Source organism: Pseudoliparis swirei, chromosome 8 (assembly GCF_029220125.1).
Source record: "Pseudoliparis swirei isolate HS2019 ecotype Mariana Trench chromosome 8, NWPU_hadal_v1, whole genome shotgun sequence".
Taxonomy (NCBI): domain Eukaryota; kingdom Metazoa; phylum Chordata; class Actinopteri; order Perciformes; family Liparidae; genus Pseudoliparis; species Pseudoliparis swirei.
Genome location: NC_079395.1, coordinates 21,905,473 through 21,932,832, shown reverse-complemented (window position 1 = coordinate 21,932,832; position 27,360 = coordinate 21,905,473). Strand labels below are relative to the sequence as shown.

Genomic DNA, 27,360 nt, shown 5'->3' with positions numbered 1-27,360 from the left:
ACTCACACACACCCACGTTAATACACACACACCCACGTTCATACACACTCACACACACCCACGTTCATACACACTCACACACACACACACTCACACACACCCACGTTAATACACACACACACCCACGTTCATACACACTCACACACACACACACGCGTCATACACACTCACACACACACACACGTTCATACACACTCACACACACACGCGCTCATACACACTCACACACACCCACGTTCATACACACTCACACACACACCGTTCATACACACACACACACACGTTCATACACTCACACACACCACGTTCACACACACACACACACACACGTTCATACACACACACACACGTTCATACACACACTCACACACACACACGTTCATACACACACACACGCGCTCATACACACTCACACACACCCACGTTCATACACACTCACACACACCCACGTTCATACACACTCACACACACACACACGCGCTCATACACACTCACACACACCCACGTTCATACACACACACACACACGTTCATACACACTCACACACACACACGTTCATGCACACTCACACACGTTCATACACACTCACACACACACTCACACACACCCACGTTAATACACACACACACGTTCATACACACTCACACACACCCACGTTCATACACACTCACATACACACACACACGTTCACACACACATACACGCTCATACACACACACACACGCTCATACACACACACACACATACACGCTCATACACACACACACACACACACATACACGCTCATACACACACACACACGCTCATACACACACACACATGTTCATACACACTCACACACGTTCATACACACACACACACGCTCATACACACACTCACACACACGCTCATACACACTCACACACACACACACGCTCATACACGCTCACACACACACACGGATACACGCTCATACACACACACACATACACGCTCATACACACACACACACACACACACACACACACGTTCACTCACACACGCTCACACACGCTCACTCACACACGCTCACACACACTCACACACTCACACACACACACACGTTCATACACACACTCACACACACACTCACACACACACACACACACGTTCATACACACTCACACACACACACGTTCATACACACTCACACACACACACGTTCATACACACTCACACACACACGCTCATACACACTCACACACACGTTTATACACACACACACATTCATACACACTCACACACACACACACATTCATACACACACACACACGTTCACACACACACACACACGTTCATACACACTCACACACACACACGTTCATAAACACTCACACACACGTTCATACACACACACACACACGTTCATACACACTCACACACACACGTTCATACACACTCACACACACACGTTCATACACACTCACACACACACGTTCATACACACTCACACACACGTTCATACACACACACACACGTTCATAAACACTCACACACACACGTTCATACACACTCACACACACACGTTCATACACACTCACACACACACGTTCATACACACTCACACACACACGTTCATAAACACTCACACACACACGTTCATACACACTCACACACACACGTTCACACACACACACACACGTTCATACACACTCACACACACACGTTCATAAACACTCACACACACACGTTCATACACACTCACACACACACGTTCATACACACTCATACACATAATAAAAGAAAGTCTCTGCTGAACTTTCATATATGTAACACCATCTGCTGTCCATATCTGTCTCACACACACACACACAGGCAGTTTTATGAAGACGATGACATTGCAATGAGAAAGCTGTCCGTCGTCCCCTCCTGTGTGAGTGTCTCTGGCTGATCAGCATTCACGATCGTGGATCATTAATGGTGACGATGCATACGTGAACAAGGCCATGAGGAGAATGTCGGATATGCATAAGTAGTTATTCTGAATACTTGTCGTCGGCTCCATCCCATTACATCCCATTACATTTCATTCAGCTGACGCTTTTATACAATCATGTTACATTCATACACTGTGGACACGCTACAGGGATTCAGGGTTAAGTGTCTTGCTCAAGGGCACATCGACAAGGGCGGGGACTGACCTGTCATCCGCCCGCTGCAGCTAAACGTGAGACTTTCTCGAGGGCGCTCAGAAACACTACCACTGTTGTCCACAGGGGCCGCCAGAGTCACCACGCAATGAAGGATCGGGGTCAAACTGAGCCGTTCAGGTACACGGACCACTCTTCAAGATGAGACTCACGTCAGATCCACTGTATGAAACTCACTATACCAGAGAGAAGAAGTGGACCCCAGACCTCATGCACACCTGTCCTAAACCATACTCATCACAAGTTAGCAGATTGCACGTTGCGTCCATGAATTTACAGACGATATTAATCTGATGAGATGACGATGAGATGTGTTCTCAGAGAAACGGGCGCTGCCGGTCACACGCTGCTCGTGCCCAGCAGACAGAATGTTGTGTGAAACAGTCGTGAACATGGCGTTGTGAGGAGTGTGTAATGTGAACACAACGTGCGTGAAAAGACTTTAATCCTGACTACATTAGTCTGTGTAGGAGCTCCCAGAGCCCAGGGAACAGGCTATTGTACTGGCATGAATAGAGGAGCAGAGAGAGAGAGAGAAGTGTAATTTATTCACAACTTGAAGAAATGATGGAGAGAGTAGACGAGAGGGGGGAGAGAGAGGAGGGGGAAAGAGAGAGAGAGGGGTCATTTATTCAGAACTTGAAGAAATGATGGAGAGAGTAGACGAGAGGGGGGAGAGAGAGGAGGGGGAGAGGGAAAGAGAGAGAGAGGGGTCATTTATTCAGAACTTGAAGAAATGATGGAGAGAGTAGACGAGAGGGGGGAGAGAGAGAGAGAGGGAAAAAGGGGGAGAGAGAGGGATAGAAAGAGAGGGAAAAAGGGGGATAGGGAAAGAGAGAGGGAGAGAGAGAGAGGAGTGATGTATTCAGAACTTAAAGAAATGATGGCGAGAGTAGACCAGAGGGGGAGAGAGATAGCGGGGGGGTGGGGGAGGGTGAGAAGAGAGAGAGAGGAGTAATTTATTCAGAACTTGAAGAAATATTGGAGAGAGTAGACGAGAGGGGGGAGAGAGAGAGAAGGAGAGAGAGGAGTAATTTATTCAGAACTTTAAGAAATGATGGAGAGAGTAGACCAGGGGGGAGGGAGAGGGGGAGAGAGAGAGTAATGATGCAGAGCGGTGAGCTCCAACAGGGCGCCTGTGTTGGACTTGTTGGTCTGAGTTGGTAAACTGACAGAAACAACACACAGCAGGACTCAAGAACAAGCATGTCAATAAATAAAGGTCTTTTACTGATGAAACAGAGATATTGTGCTACGCCTTCAGTGGTCAGATATTAGCCCCCAATAAATAAATAACGGCCCCTAAAGAATTTAATCTCCTCGACCGCTTCACAGTTAAAGGTAAACGCTCCGCGATGTGTCCCAGTTCACTTCCCGCTTCAGTGAATCAGCTGACAGGAAGTAAACAAGGAGCCGAGCTGTTGCTTAGCAACGCGACGCCATTGAGAACCATCGATAAGCAAACGGACCGATGGCTTTCCCCCCCACAGAAAATCCCAGTTGGCACGTCTTGAACTTCGGATCAAAGCGATCGCAATACATTTTTAAACAGTCGTCACTTTGAACTGAGCCGACAGGAATACAGACGACGTTCCCGGTGATGATCTTATGAATAAATATTCCAGCGCTATAACTGTAGCGGTACTTAAAGATGTGGTGGCTGAAGACCAGCGTACAGGCTGTGGAGCTGAGGAGCACTACCCATACACTGCAGGAGAGCTGAACAGGCAAAGGGTATTCCTCATGTCCCGACGACTGAATCCACATGTCAGCGTCTCTTTAGTGGTCACAGACAGCACACATGCTGCTTCTGAGTTAAAATACTAAATACATGCTGTTATTTCCCAAAACAGCTGAACATTGCTCCTATTTAAGCAACAATTGCAGAAAACTGAATTGCATTTGTTGAGGACTACTTCCAGTTGCAGATGATTGTACGCTACATGCTCCGTTGTCTGGATGAACTGATGCATGATGAGTCACATACCAGCACCCCTCACCCAAATGAATCTCAAAAGTGCAATTTCCCTTTAGGATTAATAAAGTCTTATCTCTCTCTACATCTCTATGTCGCCACCCGAAATCATGGCGTTTGCAGTCGTCACAACACGGCAGCGTATCATAACATGTGTTGGTGGCGCCTCAAACATCACTACTCATGTAAGACTGAGGGAAGAGGAGGACTTTTATTGTGAAGATTTAACAGGAAACTCCTCTGGTTGTATAGCAACTACGCTTCATGTGTTAAAGCTGCATTCTCTCTCCTGACCACCAGGGGGCGCCTCCTCTGGTTGTATAGAAGTCTATGCTTCATGTGTTGAAGCTGCATTCTCTCTCCTGACCACCAGGGGGCGACTCCTCTGGTCGTATAGAAGTCTATGCTTCATGTGCTAAAGCTGCATTCTCTCTCCTGACCACCAGGGGGCGCCTCCTCTGGTCGTATAGAAGTCTATGCTTCATGTGCTAAAGCTGCATTCTCTCTCCTTACCACCAGGGGGCGACTCCTCTGGTCGCATAGAAGTCTATGCTTCATGTGCTAAAGCTGCATTCTCTCTCCTTACCACCAGGGGGCGACTCCTCTGGTCGCATAGAAGTCTATGCTTCATGTGCTAACGCTGCATTCTCTCTCCTTACCACCAGGGGGCGCCTCCTCTGGTCGTATAGAAGTCTATGCTTCATGTGTTGAAGCTGCATTCTCTCTTGACCACCAGGGGGCGACTCCTCTGGTCGTATAGAAGTCTATGCTTCATGTGTTGAAGCTGTATTCTCTCTCTTGACCACCAGGGGGCTCCTCTGGTTGTATAGAAGTCTATATAATGACTCTACTTCTCTTGATGTATTCCCTCAGTAAACATTGTAAATGTGAGTTTATGTTTCAGTCTCTAGTTTCAAGTCTTCTTCTATACAGCATGATGTCATCATTTAGGACTTTATGGTCATTTAGAGTCTACAGACCATGAAGCAGGGGACGCTTTAGGGGCGGAGCTACAGGGTGATTGACAGGTCGCTGCCGCTACAAGAGCCGTATACTTTACAACTCTCCTCCACAGTCCAAATACGGTAACTTCCACTCACTGGTTACAGACATCCAAGATGGCGTCCGGTCGGTTCATCGGGTGTTTAAGATCATTTGATTACCAAATATATTGCATCATAAAAGTCACATTGAAAAGACGAGTAAGAAACATCAGCAGCTCGCCCTTCAAATTAAGAGCATGTGAATGCACATGTGCACTGGCTGAAGGATTAGCATTACAGTGAAGAGAAGCTGACGCGTCGGATTCATTCCACCGCTCCGGGTGACGCACTCATACCCGAGGACCCGGAGGACCCGACGCGCCGCCTGATCAGAAATCGATCCTCGTGAATCAAAGACGCTCTTTAGTGGTCGGGGGGATCATTTCCCATGTTTTCTGTTTCCTACATTTTCCACTAAAGGGGTCAAAACCAGCATCGCGAGCAACCTCATCGACACGCAACCCATCACCCAACGCTGCATACTGGGTTTGAGACAAGAGTAGAAAAAAGAGAGAGAGATGAAAGAGAAATTGAGGATGAGCAGAGAAGAGCGAGGGGGCAAAAGGAGGGGTGGAAGGAGGAGGGCTGGAGAGAGGTGTAGAGAGAGAGAGACCGGTGTGGCTAGCCAAGCAGAAAAGGCTGTCAGTCTCCATAAAAGATCTCCTCTGTCAGATTAGTATGAGAGGACTCTCTCTCTCTCTCTCTTACTTTTCACCCTCTCACTCTCCTCCTCCCACGTGATTCTCTCACTCCATTCCCCTCTGCATTTGTCTTCGCTCTCAGAATAATTTATTATCGAACGCCGCTTTTCCTTTTGTGTGCGTCAGCTTGGCGTTGATGTATATTTGAACGCACCGTGTGTGTGTTCTCTCAAAGGAGGCTCGTGCACAACAACAATGTTATTGTTTGTGTTGTTGTTGTCCTGCTGCTCAATGATGTTTCTGTCTTAAGGCTGTGAGTATCATGAGTGATAATTAGTCGGTGACGGGGGGGGGGGGGCTGTGTTTCTCTGGCGGTAATGACTCACGACACTTTGGTCTCTTCAGTCCCGTGTGGGATCTTCACTGATTGGCTCCCAGTTGCCACTCTGCCTGAAGGCTGAGCCAATCGGTGACGCCGCCTTCTCAAAAGTGTACTCTTCCTTTAATTGCGTTCCCTCTCTCCCTCCCTCTCTCTCCTCAGTCCTACTCAATGGCCGGTTTGGGCGACGAGGACTTCAACATCCCGCCCATCACCCCCCCCACCTTGCCGGACCACATGCTGCCCCCCCACCTCCCCCACGACTCCCGCTCCGGACCGTACCACCCCATGGACGCCCCCTCCGGCCCCGCGCCGCACCACCCCTACCAGCTGCAGGGCATGGACCTGCCCGGCATGCCCGGCGGCCAGGACGGGGCGGCCATGTTGAACCAAGATGGCCGCACCTTCAGCCCGGATGGCGGCCCGATGGCCAGCACGCTGTCCGTGGTGAGTCGCCCGCACAGACCAATCCCGTTTCTTAACCAATCACACTGTTCAGAACAAGGAAACTTCATTCTGGTTTCCACGTTGAGGAAGGCAGCGCAGACCCACTCTTCCTCCTCCTCCTCCTCCTCCTCCTGTTCCTACATTTGTACAATAAAAGACATAAAGAGCCGCACTCCCGCGTGTAGAGGCCATTAGTGTGCAGCATATGCACTGGAGTATGGAGAGGCAATATGGCTGATAAATAACGTCTCCATATTTCTGGATGATGCTGCGCAATATGTATCCTGATATCTTTGGAAGAACAGCGTTAACCCTTCGGTGATCGGGAGGCTCCTCAGTGTCTCTCTGAAGTGACGGGCCGGGACTTTAATTGTAAGACTTGACTTCTTAAGAAATGAGTTCTCTATCATTGAGTTTGACTAATTATTCGCCACGTTGTGTTTTATGTATATTTATTTATCTATTGTGTTCATATAATTGAGGCTCTGACTGATTGATTTATTCAATGAGTGTCAAAAAATGCTTTGCTGGAACACAGGAAGGTCGCTTTTATTTTGAAGGCAGCGCGTACTGTTCCCTGAACATGAGCAACACGAGGCTCAAGATCTCTCACACACACACTCTCTCTCTCTCGCTCTCTCACACACACACACACACACACCTGTGTTGATCCACACATACAGGTGTGTCGAAGCGTTTACGTTCAAATCTTAGTTTATGTTTGTTGAGCTGAGCGGCAGGTGATGAATCATGTTGATGTTAATGCAGGGTTCCTACGGTCATGGAAAACCTGGAAAAGTCATGACATTTTAAAATGGTCATTTCCAGGCCTGGAAAAGTCCTGGAAAAAACTTTTAATCATAAAAGTTTTGGAAAAGTCATGGAAATTTGTTATAATCACATGTTCATTTACGCAGAGTTTGAAATAATATGTTTTTTAAAGAAAGACGCTCAAAATATAAGCCGGCGTACGCTCTCAATAAGCAACATTTTCTAAATTGTTCATGTTTATACCGAGATTTCAGTTTGGTTTAAAGTCCTGGAAAAGTCAAAATGTGTAAGAACCCTGTAATGTCGTCTAACATGTATGTTTGCTTCATGTTTTGCTGTGTGTGTGTGTGTGTGTGTCGGGGGGGAGTTAATGTGCACATCACCTTTCAAATTAAAAGAGGCAATTCACAGATTTACAGTATTTAAAGTAAAGAAATTGATTTTGCAAAGCCATTTAAAAGTACAATGAAGAGCAGAATTCCTGAATACAAGATGGTATCCCTCAAGAAGAACAGGCAGGCGGTGCAGTGGGAGGGCAGAGATTACACAACATGAAAGAAAGGAAATAAAGAGGCAGAGGAGTGAATCGAGGAGAGAGGGAAGTCATTTCCAAAGCGGTCCATTGTGGTCGTCGTGTTTTATGGATTTCCTCTCGGAGACCAAGATGTTTTTCATCCTTTCTTCACACATTAAGGTCAGATTTAGTCATCCTCAACAAAAATTTCATATTTTTGTTGAAATCCTGTCAACATTCCGACAGCAGCGACTCAAACGCTGTGACGGAATAAGACTCGGTCGCTGTGAGTACCAACTACGGCCATTGTCGTCATTTGGGGGAGTGGCCTGAAGGGGGTTAGATTACACAATTTATGGGGTTGGGGGGGGGATTCTTGTTTTTAATCTGGCCTTCTCTCGTTAGCTTCTCAACATTACCAAACCTTTCAGTGGATGTTGCCCAGTCGAGCAGCGCCACCATCAGAGGTCAAAGGTCAGCTCTAGGACGATGGGAACAAAGATAGTTTGTTTTAGAGGACACTTTCAGATTTAGAGACTGTAGAAACCCAGAGTTTGATCCCACCCGCTGCTCACGAACAGAGACTGTGGCCCTGGATTACGGACTATCACGTTGTCTCGTGTTCACAGAGACGAGGACTTCACTTCCTGGAAGTCTCTCCTCTAGTTTTCCGTTGTCGCCGTGTGAAGTGGGCCACACGGCAGCCGGTCCTCATGCTCCTCATATTTTGAGTCTTCGTTTCACAGTAAAGTGAACATCCTGTTTGAGCTGTGACGCACACACAGTGTTCAGGGGGGGACAACACCACTTATGTGTGTGTGTGTGTGTGTCAGTATCTGTAATAAAGACGTCTCCATGTTAATAAGAATGAAACTTCTCACCTCCCACTCTTGATCTTTGAATCGTTGGCTCTGTCGTCTCCATCTTGAATCCACCTGCTGGAGGACGGAGTGTCTGGGAGCTCCTGCTGGAGCTGGTTGAGAGAGACAGTTTTTAATAACTTTGAATTATTTGTCTTTAATTGAGACTAACCTGCCGGTTTAACCGGGGAGATAATAACGGCCTGAGGGGAAGATCTTGTGTTCTCCATCTCTCTCTGAGTCCTTTTTCTCCCTCCCTCTCTCTCTCTCTCTCTCCCTCTCTCTCTCCCTCTCTCTCTCTCTCTCTCTCTCTCCCTCTCTCTCTCTCTCCCTCTCCCTCTCTCTCTCTCTCTCCCTCTCCCTCTCTCTCTCTCTCTCCCTCTCTTTCTCTCTCTCTCTGCTTCTCTCCACCTCGCCTTTATATTCTCATACTAACATTCATTTACTGCCAGTCCGTGAATGATGGTTGCCTAGCAACCGTGGCTGGCTCGGCCTAATCGGGGTGAGTTGGAGGGGGGCGAGAAAGATTCAAAGTAAGTGTGTGTGTGCGTGTGCGTGTGTGTGTGTGTATTATTCCAGGAAGAGGCAAAACAACTCCGTTGCAGTTAATATGGAGGCTGCTCTTTTTATTTCACCGCCTGCCGTCTGAATGAAGGTGCATGTCTGAAACGATGAGAGCTTCATCCTGAGAGTTACTGGTTCATAACCACGGTGCTCAACGTTTACCTGTAGAGCGTCTGATGTTACCCACAAGGACTGGAACCCCATCCCAACACATCCTGCTGGATTCATTCACAGCTAGTTTGACACAAAAAACTGACAATAAAAAAGGTTTTAATATATATATTTATATATATATATTTTTTAATATATATATTTATATATATATATACATATATATATTTATATATATATATATTTATATATATATTAGTGCTGTGAAAAATAACGCGTTAACTCAGTTAATTAAATTACAGGATTAATTAGTTGTTGTTTTTTAACGCATTTAACGCATGCGCAGAATGAGCTTCCAATCCGTCTTTTGTTGGTCGTCTCTCCAGCAGCATGTCATTCTGTCTCTAGTGTCGCGTTAACACGACTCCGATCTCCGTCTCGGAGCTCTTGCCTGTCTTGAGAGCCCTGTAAATGTATATATGTGATTAATCATGATTAATCCACAGAAACCTGTGATTAACCTGATTAAAATTTGTTCTCGTTTCACAGCCCTAATATATATATATACATATATATATTTATATATATATACATATATATATATATGTATATATATAATCCTCAGTTCCTCAGTTATATGTTCACAAAGTGTACTATATGGAGATTTTTGTAAATAAGAAATGAATACTCTTTTATTCCCATCCCTGCATTACAGCTCTGGACTCACGGTGTGATTTTGTCATCATAAAGTAAATATCTGTCAGATAAACAACTCAACTCTAAGTCACCGTCCGAACTACAGCTGCAGCGATCAATCGATTAGTCGGAAACTAGCCGATAACTATTTTGATAATCAATTCATTGTTGAAATCCCTTTTTTTATATCCCTTTTTTTATTTTGTGTTTGTTTAACACCAAATGATCAGCAGAATAATCGTTTCTGAAAGTTATTGTCGCCGCTGTGACTCCACCCACTGGTTTGTGGACGACAATTTCAAACCCTCAAATGTCGACGTGTGTGAAGGAGGGGTTGCCGGGTAACGTTAGCTAATATACACGCTAATCCTAGTGCTAGCTTGGTTAGCGATGTGCACCTGTCAATCACATTAACTGGGATATTAATTAGGATGATGGTATTTAGTGGATCTTTTAGGACGACCAAAGTAAAACATTTTGAGGCAAAACAAATATATTAGTTACAAAGATATTAGTTACAATTGACTTTGATGAAGTGGAACGCCACTGAGAGAGGAAGAGTAACCACAAGTAACCAGACTGGTGACCGTATGGAGAGACACGAAAACAAGAAAGGAAACTTTGACCAATTCTAAGACAACTGGGCTCCAACTCCTTCACGAAACACACAAAATAAAATGCAGATTTGTCCCAGATTATGAAATCAAGAACAGATTCAGAATTCTCGCGCCGTGCATAAAGAAATCCACCACACGGCGATGACGTCATCGACCACACGCAGCGTGTGAGCGCTGTGCCGAAGCTTTCTGTCAGTCATCAAGGACACACACACACACACACACACACAGGAGAAGCTGATTGTCTTTATTTGTTTCCATTAGTTGGCACACGGTTTTGTTGAGTGACCTCGTGACCTCAGTTCTATAAATGTCTCACTGCATTTTCCTTTTGCCAAGTAAACACTTTTTCATTATTATTCAAAGTATCCGTTGGACCCCTGAGCAAGGCAGTGTTCATAGTACAGACTGTGGTTGTGAATTGTTTTTCCTCTATGACGATGCATCGTCGAAGCTCCGCTGGAACTCAAACAGTTTTACGAGAAGCCGTCGTTTAAACGTAAAAGCTCTCTGGACGAGGACAGTCGGATATTTCCTCAGACTAATACGACATCTATCAAAGTCCCGACACACCCGATGCCGAACCACAGTTATTATGTTTCATCACTTCTGCCGCCGCGCAGCGTCGATCTCCCAACCTCTCCCGGCGTTGGAGGAACGTCACCGGCGTTCCATCTCAACTCCACCGCTGCCGTCCCCGGGTCCAGGCAACGCGTTCCCCAGAGGGCCCGGCCTTGTCCGCTGCTATTAATTCAATTCAATTCAGTTTATTTGTATAGCCCATTTTCACAAATTACAAATTTGTCTCGGAGTGCTTTACAATCTGTACACATAGACATCCCTGACCTTTGACCTTTGACCTCACATCGGATCAGAAACAACTCCCAAACAACCCTTCACGGTGAAAAAGGGAAGAAACCTTCAGGAGAGCAACAGAGGAGGATCCCTCTCCAGGATGGACAGATGCAATAGATGTAATGTGTACAGAAGACCAGATTTAGAGTTTAAATACATTCAATGAATGTGACAGAGTGTATGAATAGTTCATAGTAGGCATATTCCACGATGGAGACCTCCACGATCCATCAGGCAGATGGCGGTGGGGAGGAGGAGTGGGCGGAGTCTCAACAGGACAGTGGAGCAGTTGGTAGAAGGCATATTCCACGATTCAGACCTCGATGAGCCATCAGGCAGATAGGATCTATGCCGTCTCATAGGGTCATCGTGAAGTCAGAAGGACTGCGGGGAGAAAGAAGAATTACTCGATGGAACTCTCAATCAACCGAGGCCCGTCTTCGGATGTTGCGGCGGTCGGCGTCTAAGAAATGGAGAGAATCTCTCTCGTTGTTACGAGAGTGCTCGGCTCCTCGGTGGGCGAGGGAGCGTTCATACTGGAAGATATCCATCATGAAGGTGTTCATGGTAACAGGTGAAGTCTCTGGAGCTGAAGGAGGACACACGTCGGTGGTGAAAGGATTGCCGTGTTTATATATCTGAAGTAGTACAAACCGGGTGTCGTTACAATGACATCACTCAATAAATCAAGAATCATAAACGTGACATCGTGGCACAAGAAGAGTGAAAACATTCCTATCGCCTTCATAAATAGTTAGACATCAGGAAGTAAAGCTGCCATCTTGTTGAGCATATGTCCTTCTGTTTGACTTCTCCAGAAGAGATGAACATGGAAGTACATAAGCCGCGAACAACAAACCACAGAGTAAACTCTGTTGTATAAATACACAACGGAGCCGTGCACACGACGCTGAGTCAACAGAAAGACAAACGCTAAACTCTTCATGCACGTTTTGTATCTCTAAACAGGCGAATCTTATTTTAACGTTAAAATGTTGCCGTTAAGGAACTTCTCGTTCATTCGATCGCACACGGATCGACTCACGTCGACGTTTCCATTTCTTTTTGGATTTATTCCAGGTTTCCCCCTCGCCGTCTCTCGGGAGACGGCTGTTTTGAAAGACGCAGCGTTGTGCGTTCACAGGTGTGTGTGACCGCACCGCCGTCTGGTCACTTTACATCCAGCAGCACAGATTACGGAGGAGATGAAGCCGAATGTCTCCTCCGGATAAAAGGATGGAGCAACTGGGGTTTAGTGTCTGGGCCGATGTATTTACACGCGGGAGGGAATTGATGTTAAATGACTTGTGATATCGTCTTCTCCCCGACCCGCGTTACCTGTTGCCACGGTTACTATCAGGTTTCCTTATTAGTGCTGCACACCTGTGAAGCCGAGAGCCCAGCTGGGTCCGTTACATAAACACGTTATGCAGCTCGGATCCTGTTTCCCCTTCTGGTCCGGAGGAGACTTCATCCCATCATGTTGGCTAGCAGACATCTGAAGATACCGTACGACACTTTTCTGTATTAAAAAGTCGTAAAAAGGACTAAATAATAATAATAATAATAATAATCATTTATTTTATATAGCGCTTCTCAAGACACTCGAAGTCGCTTTACAGTTCAGAGTCCAGTAGTCATACACACACACAGTCATACCGGTGGTGGTAAGCTACATCAGTAGCCACAGCTGCCCTGGGGCAGACTGACGGAAGCGTGGCAGCCAATCTGCGCCTAAACCTAACTTTTAAAAGCTGTTTACATTATCCTAAATGTTTCCAACAATTTCCATCCATCCAACATTATATTTTGCCTATCCGGGGTTGGGGTTGCAACCACGTTGAACCCGATAAATCCTCCATTTTGAATTCAATTCAATTCAATTCAGTTTATTTGTATAGCCCAATTTCACAAATTACAAATTTGTCTCGGAGTGCTTTACAATCTGTACACATAGACATCCCTGCCCCAAAACCTCACATCGGACCAGGAAAAACTCCCAAATAACCCTTCAGGGGGAAAAAAAGGGAAGAAACCTGGAGGAGAGCAACAGAGGAGGATCCCTCTCCAGGATGGACAGATGCAATAGATGTAATGTGTACAGAAGGACAGATTTAGAGTTAAATACATTCAATGAATATGACAGAGTGTATGAATAGTTCATAGTAGGCATATTCCACGATGGAGACCTCCACGATCCATCAGGCAGATGGCGGTGGGGAGGAGGAGTGGGCGGAGTCTCAACAGGACAGTGGCGTAGTCATGAGCAGGAATTCCACGACCCAGACGATCCATCAGGCAGATAGGATCTATGCCGTCTCATAGGGTCCGATGACCCCATGAGACGTAAAGTCAAAAGGACTTCCGGGGAGAAAGCAGAGTTAGTAACGTGTGATTGAGAGATGAAAATTCATCCTTAAGGAGAGAAAAAAGAGGAGATAGGTGCTCAGTGCATCCTAAACGTCCCCCGGCAGCTATAAGCCTATAGCAGCATATCAAGGGGCTGGACCAGGGCAAACCTGATTCAGCCCTAACTATAAGCTCTGTCAAAGAGGAAGGTCTTAAGTCTACTCTTAAACGAGGTGACTGTGTCTGCCTCCCGGACTGAAATTGGCAATGTTTCATTTAATCGTCATTAGGGCTGCGAAATAATATATTCATGTTATGAACCCGAGAACGAGGGCGTTGGTTCGATGTTACGACGTTTGTGGGATGTCCACAACAAGTATAACGTACAACTAGTGGTTAGTTCCTCCGTGGTGGATGCAGGAAATGATAACTTACCAAGGAGCAAGGCAACGGAGATAAGCCCCGCCCCCTCACCCACGCAATTAAACCACAGATAGTCGGGAGTAACCCACGCGAGTAAAACATTGGAAATGAATGTTTTCTTCTTTTTTTTATCCGATTCATCGATTTATAGAAAAACGTATAATAATTAATAATAATCGTTGCAGCGTAGTCGTCATATTCCCTTTGCTCGTGATCTGGTATCCGTCAGACTCCGTCATCGATGGACCTTTTTTAGCCCCATTTTTTTTACGGTAGACTTTTAAAATCTTGGTGGTGTTGAACACGATTGTAGTCAATTACATCTTCAATTCAGTTTATTTTGTACATCCAAATATCACAACAATACGAATTTGCCTCAGAGGGATTTGACAATCCGTACAACATCCCTGACCTTTGACCTCACATCGGATCAAGAAAAACTCCCAAGAAATAAAAAACTGGCAGGAGGCCTCAGACCCAGCAGGCCCAATGGACCCGATGAGACGTGAAGTCACAAAGTCAGTGGGGAGGAAGCAGAGTTAATAATGTGTGATGGAGAGATGAAAATTCATCCATAAGGAGAGAGAGGAGAGGAGAGAGGTGCTCAGTGTATCCTAAACGTCCATAAGGAGAGAGAAGAGGAGAGAGGTGCTCAGTGTATCCTAAACGTCCATAAGGAGAGGAGAGAGGTGCTCAGTGTATCCTAAACGTCCATAAGGAGAGCGGAGAGGAGAGAGGAGCTCAGTGTATCCTAAACGTCCAAAAGGAGAGAGGAGAGGAGAGAGGAGCTCAGTGTATCCTAAGCGTCCATAAGGAGAGAGGAGCTCAGTGTATCCTAAACGTCCATAAGGAGAGAGGAGAGAGGAGCTCAGTGTATCCTAAACGTCCATAAGGAGAGAGGAGAGGAGAGAGGAGCTCAGTGTATCCTAAACGTCCATAAGGAGAGAGGAGAGGAGAGAGGAGCTCAGTGTATCCTAAGCGTCCATAAGGAGAGGAGAGAGGTGCTCAGTGTATCCTAAGCGTCCATAAGGAGAGGAGAGAGGTGCTCAGTGTATCCTAAACGTCCATAAGGAGAGGAGAGAGGAGCTCAGTGTATCCTAAACGTCCATAAGTAGAGGAGAGAGGTGCTCAGTGTATCCTAAACGTCCATAAGGAGAGAGGAGAGGAGAGAGGTGCTCAGTGTATCCTAAGTGTCCATAAGGAGAGGAGAGAGGTGCTCAGTGTATCCTAAACGTCCATAAGGAGAGGAGAGAGGAGCTCAGTGTATCCTAAACGTCCATAAGTAGAGGAGAGAGGTGCTCAGTGTATCCTAAACGTCCATAAGGAGAGCGGAGAGGAGAGAGGAGCTCAGTGTATCCTAAACGTCCATAAGGAGAGGAGAGGAGAGAGGAGCTCAGTGTATCCTAAGCGTCCATAAGGAGAGAGGAGAGGAGAGAGGAGCTCAGTGTATCCTAAACGTCCATAAGGAGAGAGGAGAGAGGAGCTCAGTGTATCCTAAACGTCCATAAGGAGAGCGGAGAGGAGAAAGGAGCTCAGTGTATCCTAAGCGTCCATAAGGAGAGAGGAGAGAGAGGGCTCAGTGTATCCTAAGCGTCCATAAGGAGAGAGGAGAGAGAGAGGGCTCAGTGTATCCTAAGCGTCCATAAGGAGAGAGAGAGAGAGGCTCAGTGTATCCTAAACGACCATAAGGAGAGAGAGAGAGAGAGGTGCTCAGTGTATCCTAAGCGTCCATAAGGAGAGAGAGAGAGGAGCTCAGTGTATCCTAAACGTCCATAAGGAGAGAGAGGAGAGAGGGCTCAGTGTATCCTAAACGTCTATAAGGAGAGAGGAGAGGAGAGGGCTCAGTGTATCCTAAACGTCCATAAGGAGAGAGGAGAGAGAGGTGCTCAGTGTATCCTAAGCGTCCATAAGGAGAGAGGAGAGAGGAGCTCAGTGTATCCTAAACGTCTATAAGGAGAGAGAGAGAGAGGGCTCAGTGTATCCTAAACGTCCATAAGGAGAGAGAGAGGAGAGGGCTCAGTGTATCCTAAACGTCCATAAGGAGAGAGAGGAGAGGAGCTCAGTGTATCCAAACATCCAGAAGGAGAGAGGAGAGGAGAGTAGCTCAGTGTATCCTAAACATCCAGAAGGAGAGAGGAGAGGAGAGGTGCTCAGTGTATCCTAAACGTCCATAAGGAGAGGAGAGAGGGAGCTCAGTGTATACTAAACATCCAGAAGGAGAGAGGAGAGGAGAGGAGCTCAGTGTATCCTAAACGTCCATAAGGAGAGAGAGAGGTGCTCAGTGTATCCTAAGCGTCCATAAGGAGAGAGGAGAGAGAGGTGCTCAGTGTATCCTAGCGTCCATAAGGAGAGGAGAGAGGAGCTCAGTGTATCCAAACGTCCATAAGGAGAGAGGAGAGGAGCTCAGTGTATCCTAAACGTCCATAAGGAGAGAGGAGAGAGGAGCTCAGTGTATCCAAACGTCCATAAGGAGAGAGAGAGGAGCTCAGTGTATCCTAAACGTCCATAAGGAGAGAGGAGAGAGAGGGCTCAGTGTATCCTCGTCCATAAGGAGAGGAGAGCTCAGTGTATCCTAAGCGTCCATAAGAGAGAGGAGAGAGGTGCTCAGTGTATCCTAAGCGTCCATAAGGAGAGGAGAGAGCTCAGTGTATCCTAAACGTCCATAAGGAGAGGAGAGTATCCAAGTTCAGTGTATCCTAAACGTCCATAAGGAGAGGAGAGGTGCTCAGTGTCCTAAACGTCCATAAGGAGAGGAGAGAGGTGCTCAGTGTATCCTGAACGACCATAAGTAGAGGAGAGAGGTGCTCAGTGTATCCTAAACGTCCATAAGGAGAGGAGAGAGAGTATGCGTATCTAAACGTCCATAAGGAGGAGAGAGGTGCTCAGTGTATCCTAAACGTCCATAAGGAGAGGAGAGAGCAGAGAGGAGCTCAGTGTATCCTAAACGTCCATAAGGAGAGAGGAGAGGAGAGCGTCCATAAGGAGAGAGGAGAGGGGAGGAGAGAGGAGCTCAGTGTATCCTAAACGTCCATAAGGAGAGAGAGGAGAGAGGAGCTCAGTGTATCCTAAGCGTCCATAAGGAGAGAGGAGAGAGGAGCTCAGTGTATCCTAAACGTCCATAAGGAGAGAGGAGAGGAGAGGAGCTCAGTGTATCCTAAATGTCCATAAGGAGAGAGGAGAGGAGAGAGGAGCTCAGTGTATCCTAAACGTCCATAAGGAGAGAGGAGAGGAGAGAGGTGCTCAGTGTATCCTAAGCGTCCATAAGGAGAGAGGAGAGAGGAGCTCAGTGTATCCTAAACGTCTATAAGGAGAGAGGAGAGGAGAGAGGAGCTCAGTGTATCCTAAAAATAAAAAATCCTAGTCATCTCGGCCATCTGGATCTTCAGTGATCAGAGAAAGGAGCCCTTCGATGTCTCCATGCACTCGGGTCAGCGTGACTCCTCACTGAGCACACTCCCATGACCCCCTGCTGGTTTATGACCTCACCAGTCCGTCTTTTGTTCATGTTTCAAAGGGAACTCAGGGCAGCGGTGCACTACCAAGAGGGACCCAAGAGGAACAATAGGTCGCCTTTGGTATTAAATGTTTTATTTTGAAGGGTTAACCAACACTTCCTGTATTGAAGACCATTTATCTGCATGTTTTTATCCTAATCTACAAGAAATAATGTCGCCAAAGAGCCGAGGGAAGGCGAAACAAAGGAGCCCCTCAAATGGCCCCTCACCCCGGAGGAGATAAAGACTCACTCGTCAAACTCCCAGCGACACCTGATCCTCTCCTCTCATTGGCTAACTCTCATTATCGTCTCTGCACAGATGCAGCAGATGGTGAACTCTGATTCTCGGTTCACCAGCAGCCAGCAGCCCATCGAGGCGGCTCTAGGACCCAGGAGCCAATCGGGCATGAGCCAGCAGAGCCAGTTGTCCACCATTAACCAATCACAGCTCGGCCTGAGTGGGAACTCCGTTACCCACAACTCCCCCTCACCGCCGGGAAGCAAGTCGGCCACGCCGTCTCCCTCCAGCTCGGCACACGAGGACGACAATGAGGACGGACTCAGGGTAAAGACAACACACACACACACACGCACACACACACATAAACACACACACATTGACAGACACACACACACATAGACAGACATACACACATGGACACACTCACGCAGATACACACATAGACACACTCACGCAGATACACACATGGACAGACACACACATAGAGACAGACACACACACAGATTTACACACACACACACACACACATAGATACACACTCACACACTCATATACCACATATATACACACAGACAGACACTGATATACACACACACATAGATACAGACACACACACATAGATACACACATAGACAGACAAAGACACATTAACAGACAAACACACACCTACACACACAGACACACATACATGGACAGACACTCACACACATACACGGATACACATAGACATACATACACACAGATATACTCACACATAGACAGACACACACACATACACACACACATAGATACACACATAGACAGACAAAGACACATTAGCACACACACCTACACACATACAGATTCACACACAAACACACCAAATAAAAACGCACACATGCACACACATAGATACACACACACACAGACAAACAGACACACACATAGATACACACACACAAGGATACACACACAGACAGACGGACAGTATCCTGTTTCTATGAGTCATATCTGGCTGGGCTGTAACAACCAGTTGTGTTATGCTGAGTGTGTGTGTGTGTGTGTGTGGACAGTTGTTATGTTAACATAAGTGTGTCATAATAGAGCCGTTCTCCCTGCATACCAACGAGATGGAGACCCTCTCTGTTCTCCTCTCGCTGAGCCGGAGTAACGCCTCATATTCTGGGGAATGTAACCATTACCTATGTTACCCTGGGTGTGTGTGGATGTGTGTGTGTGGATGGGTGTGTGTGGATGTGTGTGTGTGGATGTGTGTGTGTGGATGTGTGTCTGGGCAGCTTCATGAGCAGGTATCCAGGTAACGCCGGCTTCAGGAAGGGAAAACAAAATGGACATTGATGCTTTTGCCTTTACCAACTACTCCCACACACACACACACACACACACACACTACGGCTGCTTGTGTTGTGCAACATGGCGTCTGACTCATGTCGGTATGGGTTTGAGTTATCACGACAAATCTCCACATTTGTGTGTAGCGCCTTCCACACACGGCTCACACTGAAGCTCTCGACACGTGGAAGACGTCTGGTGACCTCACATGAGGCGCGCCTTCAAGTGGGAGGGGCTTAGCTGGAAGAGGTTACGTGCCGTGACCATCTAGATGTGACCAGCCGGGTGTTAGGTTGTTTATTTTGATTCTGTAGTCTTGAGCTTTAAATGAATACATATAGAAATATATTATAAGAGGACATTTTAGGGAGAATATTATTATTGTGAATGTGTTATGAAGCATAGGGGGACTGTTTACTCGATGCAAATTCAAATGGCAAGAATTAATGTTGCATGAGAGTGAATGTTAGTTATTAGTTCAGATTGTCGACTTTAATGCGGACAATAAGAGACGGGACTTTTATTGTGAAAATACTTGTTTAGCGACTTGACCGGAAGTGACGCTTTGACCCGGGGTTCGTGACCTTTGACCTCTCCATTTTGATATCGGACTTTTATCCAACAGGAAGGTGTTAGAGGCTGAACTACCTTTGAGAGGAGCTGATTGGCTGATTAGCGACTAAGACTCTGTACTGGGGAAAGATCGTTCTCTTTGGTCTTGACCCGGTCAGACAGCAACACCTGCTCGCTTCGAGCTCGTACCTGTGGAGCCCGGATCACCACGAAACCCACGATCCTGAGCCTCGATTGTTTGTTCACACTTCTTGCCATTAAATATTGTTAACCTTAATTCTCTCGAATCCGGAGCCTGATGTCCATCATCTGCCAAGAGCCCCGGTTCAGTTCCTCTCATACGGGCTTCGGTCGGTCCGGTTGAGTCCGCTGCCGTGGAGAAAAAGATCATCGTTTAAAAAAAAAATTTAAAAAGGAAAATATAATCCAGCGAGGTCTAGTCATCACACTCCCGTTCAAATCCCGCCTCCCTGAACCCGCGTTCTTCTTGACGCTCGCCGTTAAAGGTCAAGAAGTACCGAGCGCCGCCATCGGAGGAGGTCCGCTCGGCTCCCGAGCCTTTTTTAAGCCGAGCGGACCTCCTCCTCGTCTCGTCGCTCCGGAACACGACGAGTGGGTGGAGACTAAGCCGCAGAGGACCGACGGACACACTCATGACCGCCCGACGCACACGAGGTGAACACCAGGAGAGTGTGTGTGTGTGTGTGTGTGTGTGTGTGTGTGTGTGAGTGACGAGCTGGAGTCACACTCGTTATTTTATTTCCTATTTCCAGGGGAAATGAACAACAAATGAAACATTATTCTCATCGTCGGCGGATCGTTTGCTCGTGTCTGGACATCACCGCTCGGTCAGCTGTGCACTTCAAGATTGTTCTTTATTAATTGGAATCCGTTAATTGCTCATCAGGTGTGGCGGTTGAGCGTTGTCTCCACGTTCTCTGTGGTTAGCAGCCAATCACACGCCTCTCATGTCCGGAGGCCGACGGAGAGGCGTAGACCCGAGGCTCGGTCCGCTCCGAGGTCGTTTCGACGGCGTCGCGTCGGGGTCGCCGCGGGTCCGGATCTCGCCAAGCGAGGGAGAGCTCTGCCGACGGGCGTTCGTCTTCACGCCTCACTGAGGGCCGCGGGAAGGAGAGCGTGAGCGCGTGAGATCTACGCGCCGTATTTATTGGCGGGGGGGGGCCCTATTCACCGTGACGCCGCTGAACGGCGTGCCGGGTACAGCTCGCTTTCCGCCATTAGCCACGATATCAAGCGTGACACCGGCGAGCGGCGTGCCGGGAACGGCTCTCCGTCAACGCGGCACGACGTGCGATGCGTCCGTCCGCCTCTCGCCTCCCCCGGGTCCGACTCACCGTCCTCTCCTCCCCGCAGCTGGTCAGCGTCGCGGAGAAGAGGCCGGCAGCGGTGGACGTCTCCAAGAAGCCCAAGACGCCAAAGAAGAAGAAGCGAAAGGACCCCAACGAGCCGGTGAAGCCCGTGTCGGCCTACGCCCTGTTCTTCAGGGACACCCAGGCCAACATCAAGGCCCAGAACCCCAACGCCACCTTCGGGGAGGTGTCCAAGATCGTGGCCTCCATGTGGGACGGGCTGGGGGAGGAGCAGAAGCAGGTACGTCCTCCACCGAGAGGTCGGCCCGTCGACCCCCGTCACGGGAACACGAGCCGGTCGGCGCTGGTAGACGGCCGTGTTCGCCGGGGGGAGACGTGAGCCCCCTGACGGCCGCACGCCGCCCTCCTGCCGTCGACGACTTGAAGCAACATCATTGTTCTGAATGTGAGATCGAGGTGAGAGGTCAAGCGTTTGTGTTTCAGTTGTACAAGAAGAGGACAGAGACGGCCAAGAAGGAGTATCTGAAACAACTGGCAGCCTACAGAGCCAGTCTGGTCTCCCAGGTACTACACACACACACACACACACACACACACAGTGATAATCCAAGTCCTGGGCATGTAACTGGTGCCTTAAAGGGGTAGTGTGGATGTTGTACGAGGAGCTTCTCCACAGTCGGTGCATGGCTTCATCAGATGGAGCTAAGAGATGCTGAGGACGTAGTTTAGACACAGAGGACACGCCCCCTTCTGATGTGATGTGAAAGTGAAAGTGAAAGTGATCTCTCTGGTCTTTCTGATTTTCAGAGCTACAACGACCCGTCCGACATGAAGCCGCCCCACTCCTCCTCCACCCCCCCCTCTTCCTCCAACTCCATGTTCACACCCAAGCCCTCGGTCTACCCTGGTCACCCGGGCCAGCACCACTCCTCCGGCTCAATGGCCCACCCCCACCCCCACCCTCACCCCCACCCTCACTCTCACTCTCACCCTCACTCCCATCCTCACCCCCACTCCCACCCTTCCCATCCCCACCAGCACCCGAACATGTACATGCCGTACCCTCACCCGTCCCACGCCTCCAGCCCCGGCCTCAGCCCCCACCTGCCCCCCCCTCCCCACACCCAGCTCCACCCCCAGCTGCAGGCTCTGTCCTCCAGAGAGAGCGGCCCGCGGCCCAGCGGCCCCCACCAGGGCGTGCTGTCCCTCGGCGGCATGGCGGCGGCGTCCCCCCCCCCTCTCCAGGTGAGCCCCCCCCTCCACAGCCAGGCGCACCTAGGGGGGCTGCACAGTCCACACCACCAGCACCACCAGCACCACCAGCACCAGCAGCAGCTCAGTGGACACGCGCTGGGAATGACACACTCGCCCGGCATCCCGCAGGTCGGTCATGTTGTGTTTGTTGATGTTGTGTTTGTTGATGTCGATGTCAGTGAATCAGAGGGGAAGTCGTTCTCTCTAAATACTTTCACACCTTAAGAACAGGAAACAGAAAGGAACTACTTTCTGCTGCGGAGTAATACACGTGTGGTGCTCTAGTGAACGATGTGGGCGTGTGTCTGTGTGTCTGTCTTTGTGTCTGTAAGTCTGTGTCTGTGTGGGTCTGTGTGTGTGTGTCTGTTTTTGTGTCTGTAAGTCTGTGTGTGTGTGTGTGAGTGTGTAAGTGTGTGTCTGTGTGAGTGTGTCTGTGTGTCTGTGTGTGAGTGTCTGTGTGTGTGTGAGTGTGTCTGTAAGTCTGTGTCTGTGCGTGTGTGTGTGTGTGTGTGATCTGGTCACAATAAACCAGAGTGTGTGTGTTCATGGTAATGAAGGAAGCCGTCACCCAGGGCAACAGATGATGAGTTTTTAATGGACAACAATGAGAGAGGAGCAGACACTTCACGCTCTGACACACACACACACACACACACACACACACAAACACACAGTTCCTTCTGCTTTCAGTGTTTATGGGATGTTGAAACACGTAGCAGACTCACCAGTCACTCTACCAGTGTAACCATCACATTGTACTGGGTTGGACATTTTTAATTAGAAAGATATCAATAAATGATTTTCAGGCAGAGCAAGGTGTGCGTGTATATATATTTATATATATTTTTTAAATATATATTTTTATATATATGTATATATACATATGTATTTTTATATATTTATATATATATTTTTCGTATATAGATATTTATATCTATATTTACATACATATATATTTTTATTTTTTTATTTCTTTATATACATATTTATATTTATATATATGTATTTTTATATATTTATATATATTTTTTATATATATATATTTTCAATTTGTACAAATACATATATATTTTTATATATACATATTTATATGTATTTATATATATTTATATTTGTATGTATATTTTTATATATTTATACATAAAAATGTATATATATTTATATATATATATATTTATACCAATTATTAACGACCATCTTTATGGATGTTTATATTATTAATGACCTTTTTCTTTTCTCATGTCTGACGTCCACTCAGACCTCGTCCTCAGCTCACAGCATCTGGCTGATTTAAAAGCTGCTGAGCGGTGAATGAAGACAGAGGAATATATCAGCAGAGGACACGCACACACACACACACACACACACTCACACACTCACACACACTCAGAGGGGGAGGGTGCATCAGCATTTCCTTGACGCAGACTTGAGCGTAACTCCATTAATCTGATGGTCCTCAACATGCAGGATCGTTTCATCACAGGAGTTCGTTTTTGGGGTGCGCAGCTATTTCTACTTCCTGTCTGTGTGAAGTGAATCGGCCCGTTGATGTTCACGACATGAGGAAGAGGATGAAGAGCTGGGTCTCCTCAGATCCTCACGCTCACACCCCTTCTACCCCTGGTTTATAGTGCACCTTCAAATCCCCTCTCCTCTCTCTCTCTCTTCTGTTTCTTTGCATATTTCTCTGAATAAAAAGAGGGATCCGAATGAAGAGAAGAGAGCAGTGGAAGAAGGAGAGGACACAGGGACGGAGCCCTAAACTTTTCTCTTTTCTCTCCACGAGTGAAGACTAAGAAATGATGGGGGAAGGGTAGAAAGAGAGGGAGAGAGGGGGGGAAGAGAGAGAGAGACAAAAGAGGCAGATGGGGTCTTTGTGAAGGAGTGAAGGAGAAGAATTTGCTCGACAATGGATGAATATGTGAGGTAGAGGAGGAGAGGGGGGAGAACCCAACCACCTGCTGTCCTCCTCTTTCTCCTCTTTCACTCACAACACTGAGATTAACTTCCCTTTCAGCCTCTCGCTGCTGCTTGTGTGTGTGTGTGTGTGTTATTCTCTCACACACACACACACACACACGGTATGTGTCACTGCACTCGTTTTTCTCCCTTTCCATCTCTCTCTCCTCCCTCAAGTGTCTCATGGTTAAAGACGTGCTCTCCTCCTCCTTCTTGCTCCTCTCCTCTTACCTTTTCATCTCCTCCCCCCCCCCCTCACACCGCCAAGGAGATGATGAAATCAGCAACAACTCTGTAATTACTGCCCGTGAACCTACGACTGATACGTTACTCCTTTTGACTCGGAGCGCCTCCTCTCACCAGAGTCACGAGGAGGAGCTGCCGGTCGCTCCTCGGGGTCTCTGGGTTCTTTCAGGCTGAAGGAGAACACCGAGGAGAACACGAGCGCCCCACAGCCGGGAGGAGAGGAGTTCACTTCCTCATTGACGTTGGAAACGTCCGTTATCAGAATGATGACCTGAGCGTCTCCTGAAGACGCGAGGTCACATGACCTCAGGCGAGGGAGTGAGCGTGTCGCTCCTCCCCAGGAAACTTCTCTGCATCAGTTTGAGAGACGATCCCAACGGGATGATTCTCAGAGAGCCGTCCAATCAGAGGGACTCTGGTGCTCAGGCCACAGGGGCCGCCACAACCCCCACGATGACACGATGACTCGGCGCCGTGTTGAGATCCAGCCGCTGACCCCGTGGTGTTTAACCCCGCCCTCTCTCCTCCAGGGTTACCATGACTACCAGCAGCTCGGAGGAGGCATGCTCAACGGAGGAGCGGTGATGTCATCATCGGTGGACTACCACCAAATGGCTCGACATACGCCCAACCAGCAGCAACCCTCTCTGGACTGGGGTACCGATTACCACGGCAACGGGTAGGTGTCTCCGGAGTGACCTCCTCCTCCTCCTCCTCCTCCTCACCTTGTCGTGTACTTCCTGTGACCCACTCCTCACTCCTCTCTCCTCCTCCAGCAGCGGCCTGCAGAGAGACAAACCGCTCTACCTGAGCTAATCAGGACGGACTCCAACCGAGCCCTCCGACTGCCAACCCCCGCCCCCCACACACACACACACACACACACACCAAAATCCAGCTAGTCCAGCCCTGACCCACGGGGGACCCCACCACCTCCGAGCAGCAGACCAGCGGGTCGGCCCCGGGTCCCTCGCCTCGGGGCCGCGAGGCCCAGGGAGCAGGAGGCTGGTCTGAGATCTGTTGTTGGCTGTATTTGTTTTTTACTGACCGTTTACAGCACAAGAAATGTTGTGCTTTGAATTTTAAATTGTGCATACAAGCGAGGAGCGGCGGTGTGATGATGATGATGATGATGATGATGATGATGGGTGTAAATACTCCAACCTCCCTCAGAAAGGAGACAGTCTGTCTAATTTCCTGTCTGCTCTTAAAAAAGAAGAAAAGAAATGAAGAAGAAGAAGAAGAGAGCCCCATATCTCGCCCCTCACTTTGTAAAGATGGCGTTTACGTCAGTCCCAAAGGAGCCGAGTGTAAATCGCTGTAACATAGATAGTTTGAGCGGTCGCTCTTTCTTTCCTTCTGACCTCGTAGTTTCTGTTCCTCCTCCAGGAACAACGGGCCGACAACCAAATACCACGCGGCGTTCCATAAAGACGGCGAGCGGCGATGAAGAGCAGGGTGATGAAGAGCAGGGTGGAAACTCACTTCATTGTGTTTTAAAAGTCCTGCAAGTCAATGAAATGTCAACCACTTCTTTGTTGGAGGGGGAAAGAAGAAGAAAGGAGAAAAAAAGAAAAGAAACAAAAATACTCCTTTGTACATGACGCCTCCTCCTCCTCCTCCTGGCATATGTTCGCTGATGATGTCGATTCGGATCCAAACTGCACGTGCGTGTGAGTGTGTGTGAGTGAGTGTGTGTGTGAGTGTGAGTGTGAGTGAGTGTGTGAGTGAGTGTGTGTGAGTGTGTGTGAGTGTGAGTGAGTGTGTGTGTGAGTGAGTGTGTGTGTGAGTGTGAGTGTGAGTGAGTGAGTGTGTGTGAGTGAGTGTGTGTGTGAGTGTGAGTGAGTGTGTGTGAGTGTGTGTGTGAGTGTGTGTGTGAGTGTGTGTGTGTGTGTGTGTGTGTGTGTGTGAGTGTGTGTGTGTGAGTGTGTGTGTGAGTGTGTGTGAGTGTGTGCGTGTGTGACGGGCAGGCAGAGCGGCTGATTGGCTGCATGGTCTCTTGTCTTCTCTTCTCAGAGGCTATTTAAGAAACTATAACTGTTGCTGGGTTGGCTGTGTTTTAATATTGTTGTTTTTAATCAAATAAAGTTTTGTTTTAGTGTTGATGATGATGATGATGATGATGGCGAGGGACACATCTCTCTCTCTGCTCTGTATCGCTTTGTATTAATGTGTTTATTTTGGCAGATGAAAGGACTCTGGGCAACAACAACCATGAAGATTTTCTTATTTTTAGATTCTAATAATGTGTTTGAGAATAAAGTGGCGCTGCATTGATGTGCAGCCATTACTCCAGAGCCGGCCTCCTCTTCCTCTTTGTGTGCGACAGCTCTAACGAACCCAAACCCGTACGATACACACACACTTCCTGTCTCGGCCTTTTGCGTTACAATCGTCTTTGAAGTTTCACTCGATGTGTATTTCTAACCTCGGGTCGAGATAAGTTTGAACAAAAGTCAAATCTGACTTCCTGTGATAATGGAAGTTTATTTCATAATGAGCAGAAATGAAATGT

At 47.7% G+C, this 27,360-nt stretch overlaps 1 protein-coding gene across 2 annotated transcripts in view; it reads left to right on the top strand.

Moving 5' to 3' along the window:
* The window catches only part of tox (thymocyte selection-associated high mobility group box), a 62,810-nt gene extending 36,199 nt beyond the window's left edge, over window positions 1–26,611 (top strand). Inside the window, exons 4-10 of one of the 2 annotated variants that reach the window (XM_056421224.1) lie at window positions 6,369–6,653; window positions 18,229–18,474; window positions 21,430–21,666; window positions 21,870–21,950; window positions 22,194–22,769; window positions 25,376–25,524; window positions 25,625–26,611. In XM_056421224.1, the coding sequence (XP_056277199.1) occupies window positions 6,369–6,653; window positions 18,229–18,474; window positions 21,430–21,666; window positions 21,870–21,950; window positions 22,194–22,769; window positions 25,376–25,524; window positions 25,625–25,661 (1,611 nt within the window). In that variant the 3' untranslated portion in view covers window positions 25,662–26,611. Of the gene's footprint in view, window positions 1–6,368; window positions 6,654–18,228; window positions 18,475–21,429; window positions 21,667–21,869; window positions 21,951–22,193; window positions 22,770–25,375; window positions 25,525–25,621 lie in introns of both variants that reach the window. The other variant, XM_056421223.1, reaches the window with a different exon arrangement.
* Window positions 26,612–27,360: the final 749 nt, after the last annotated feature.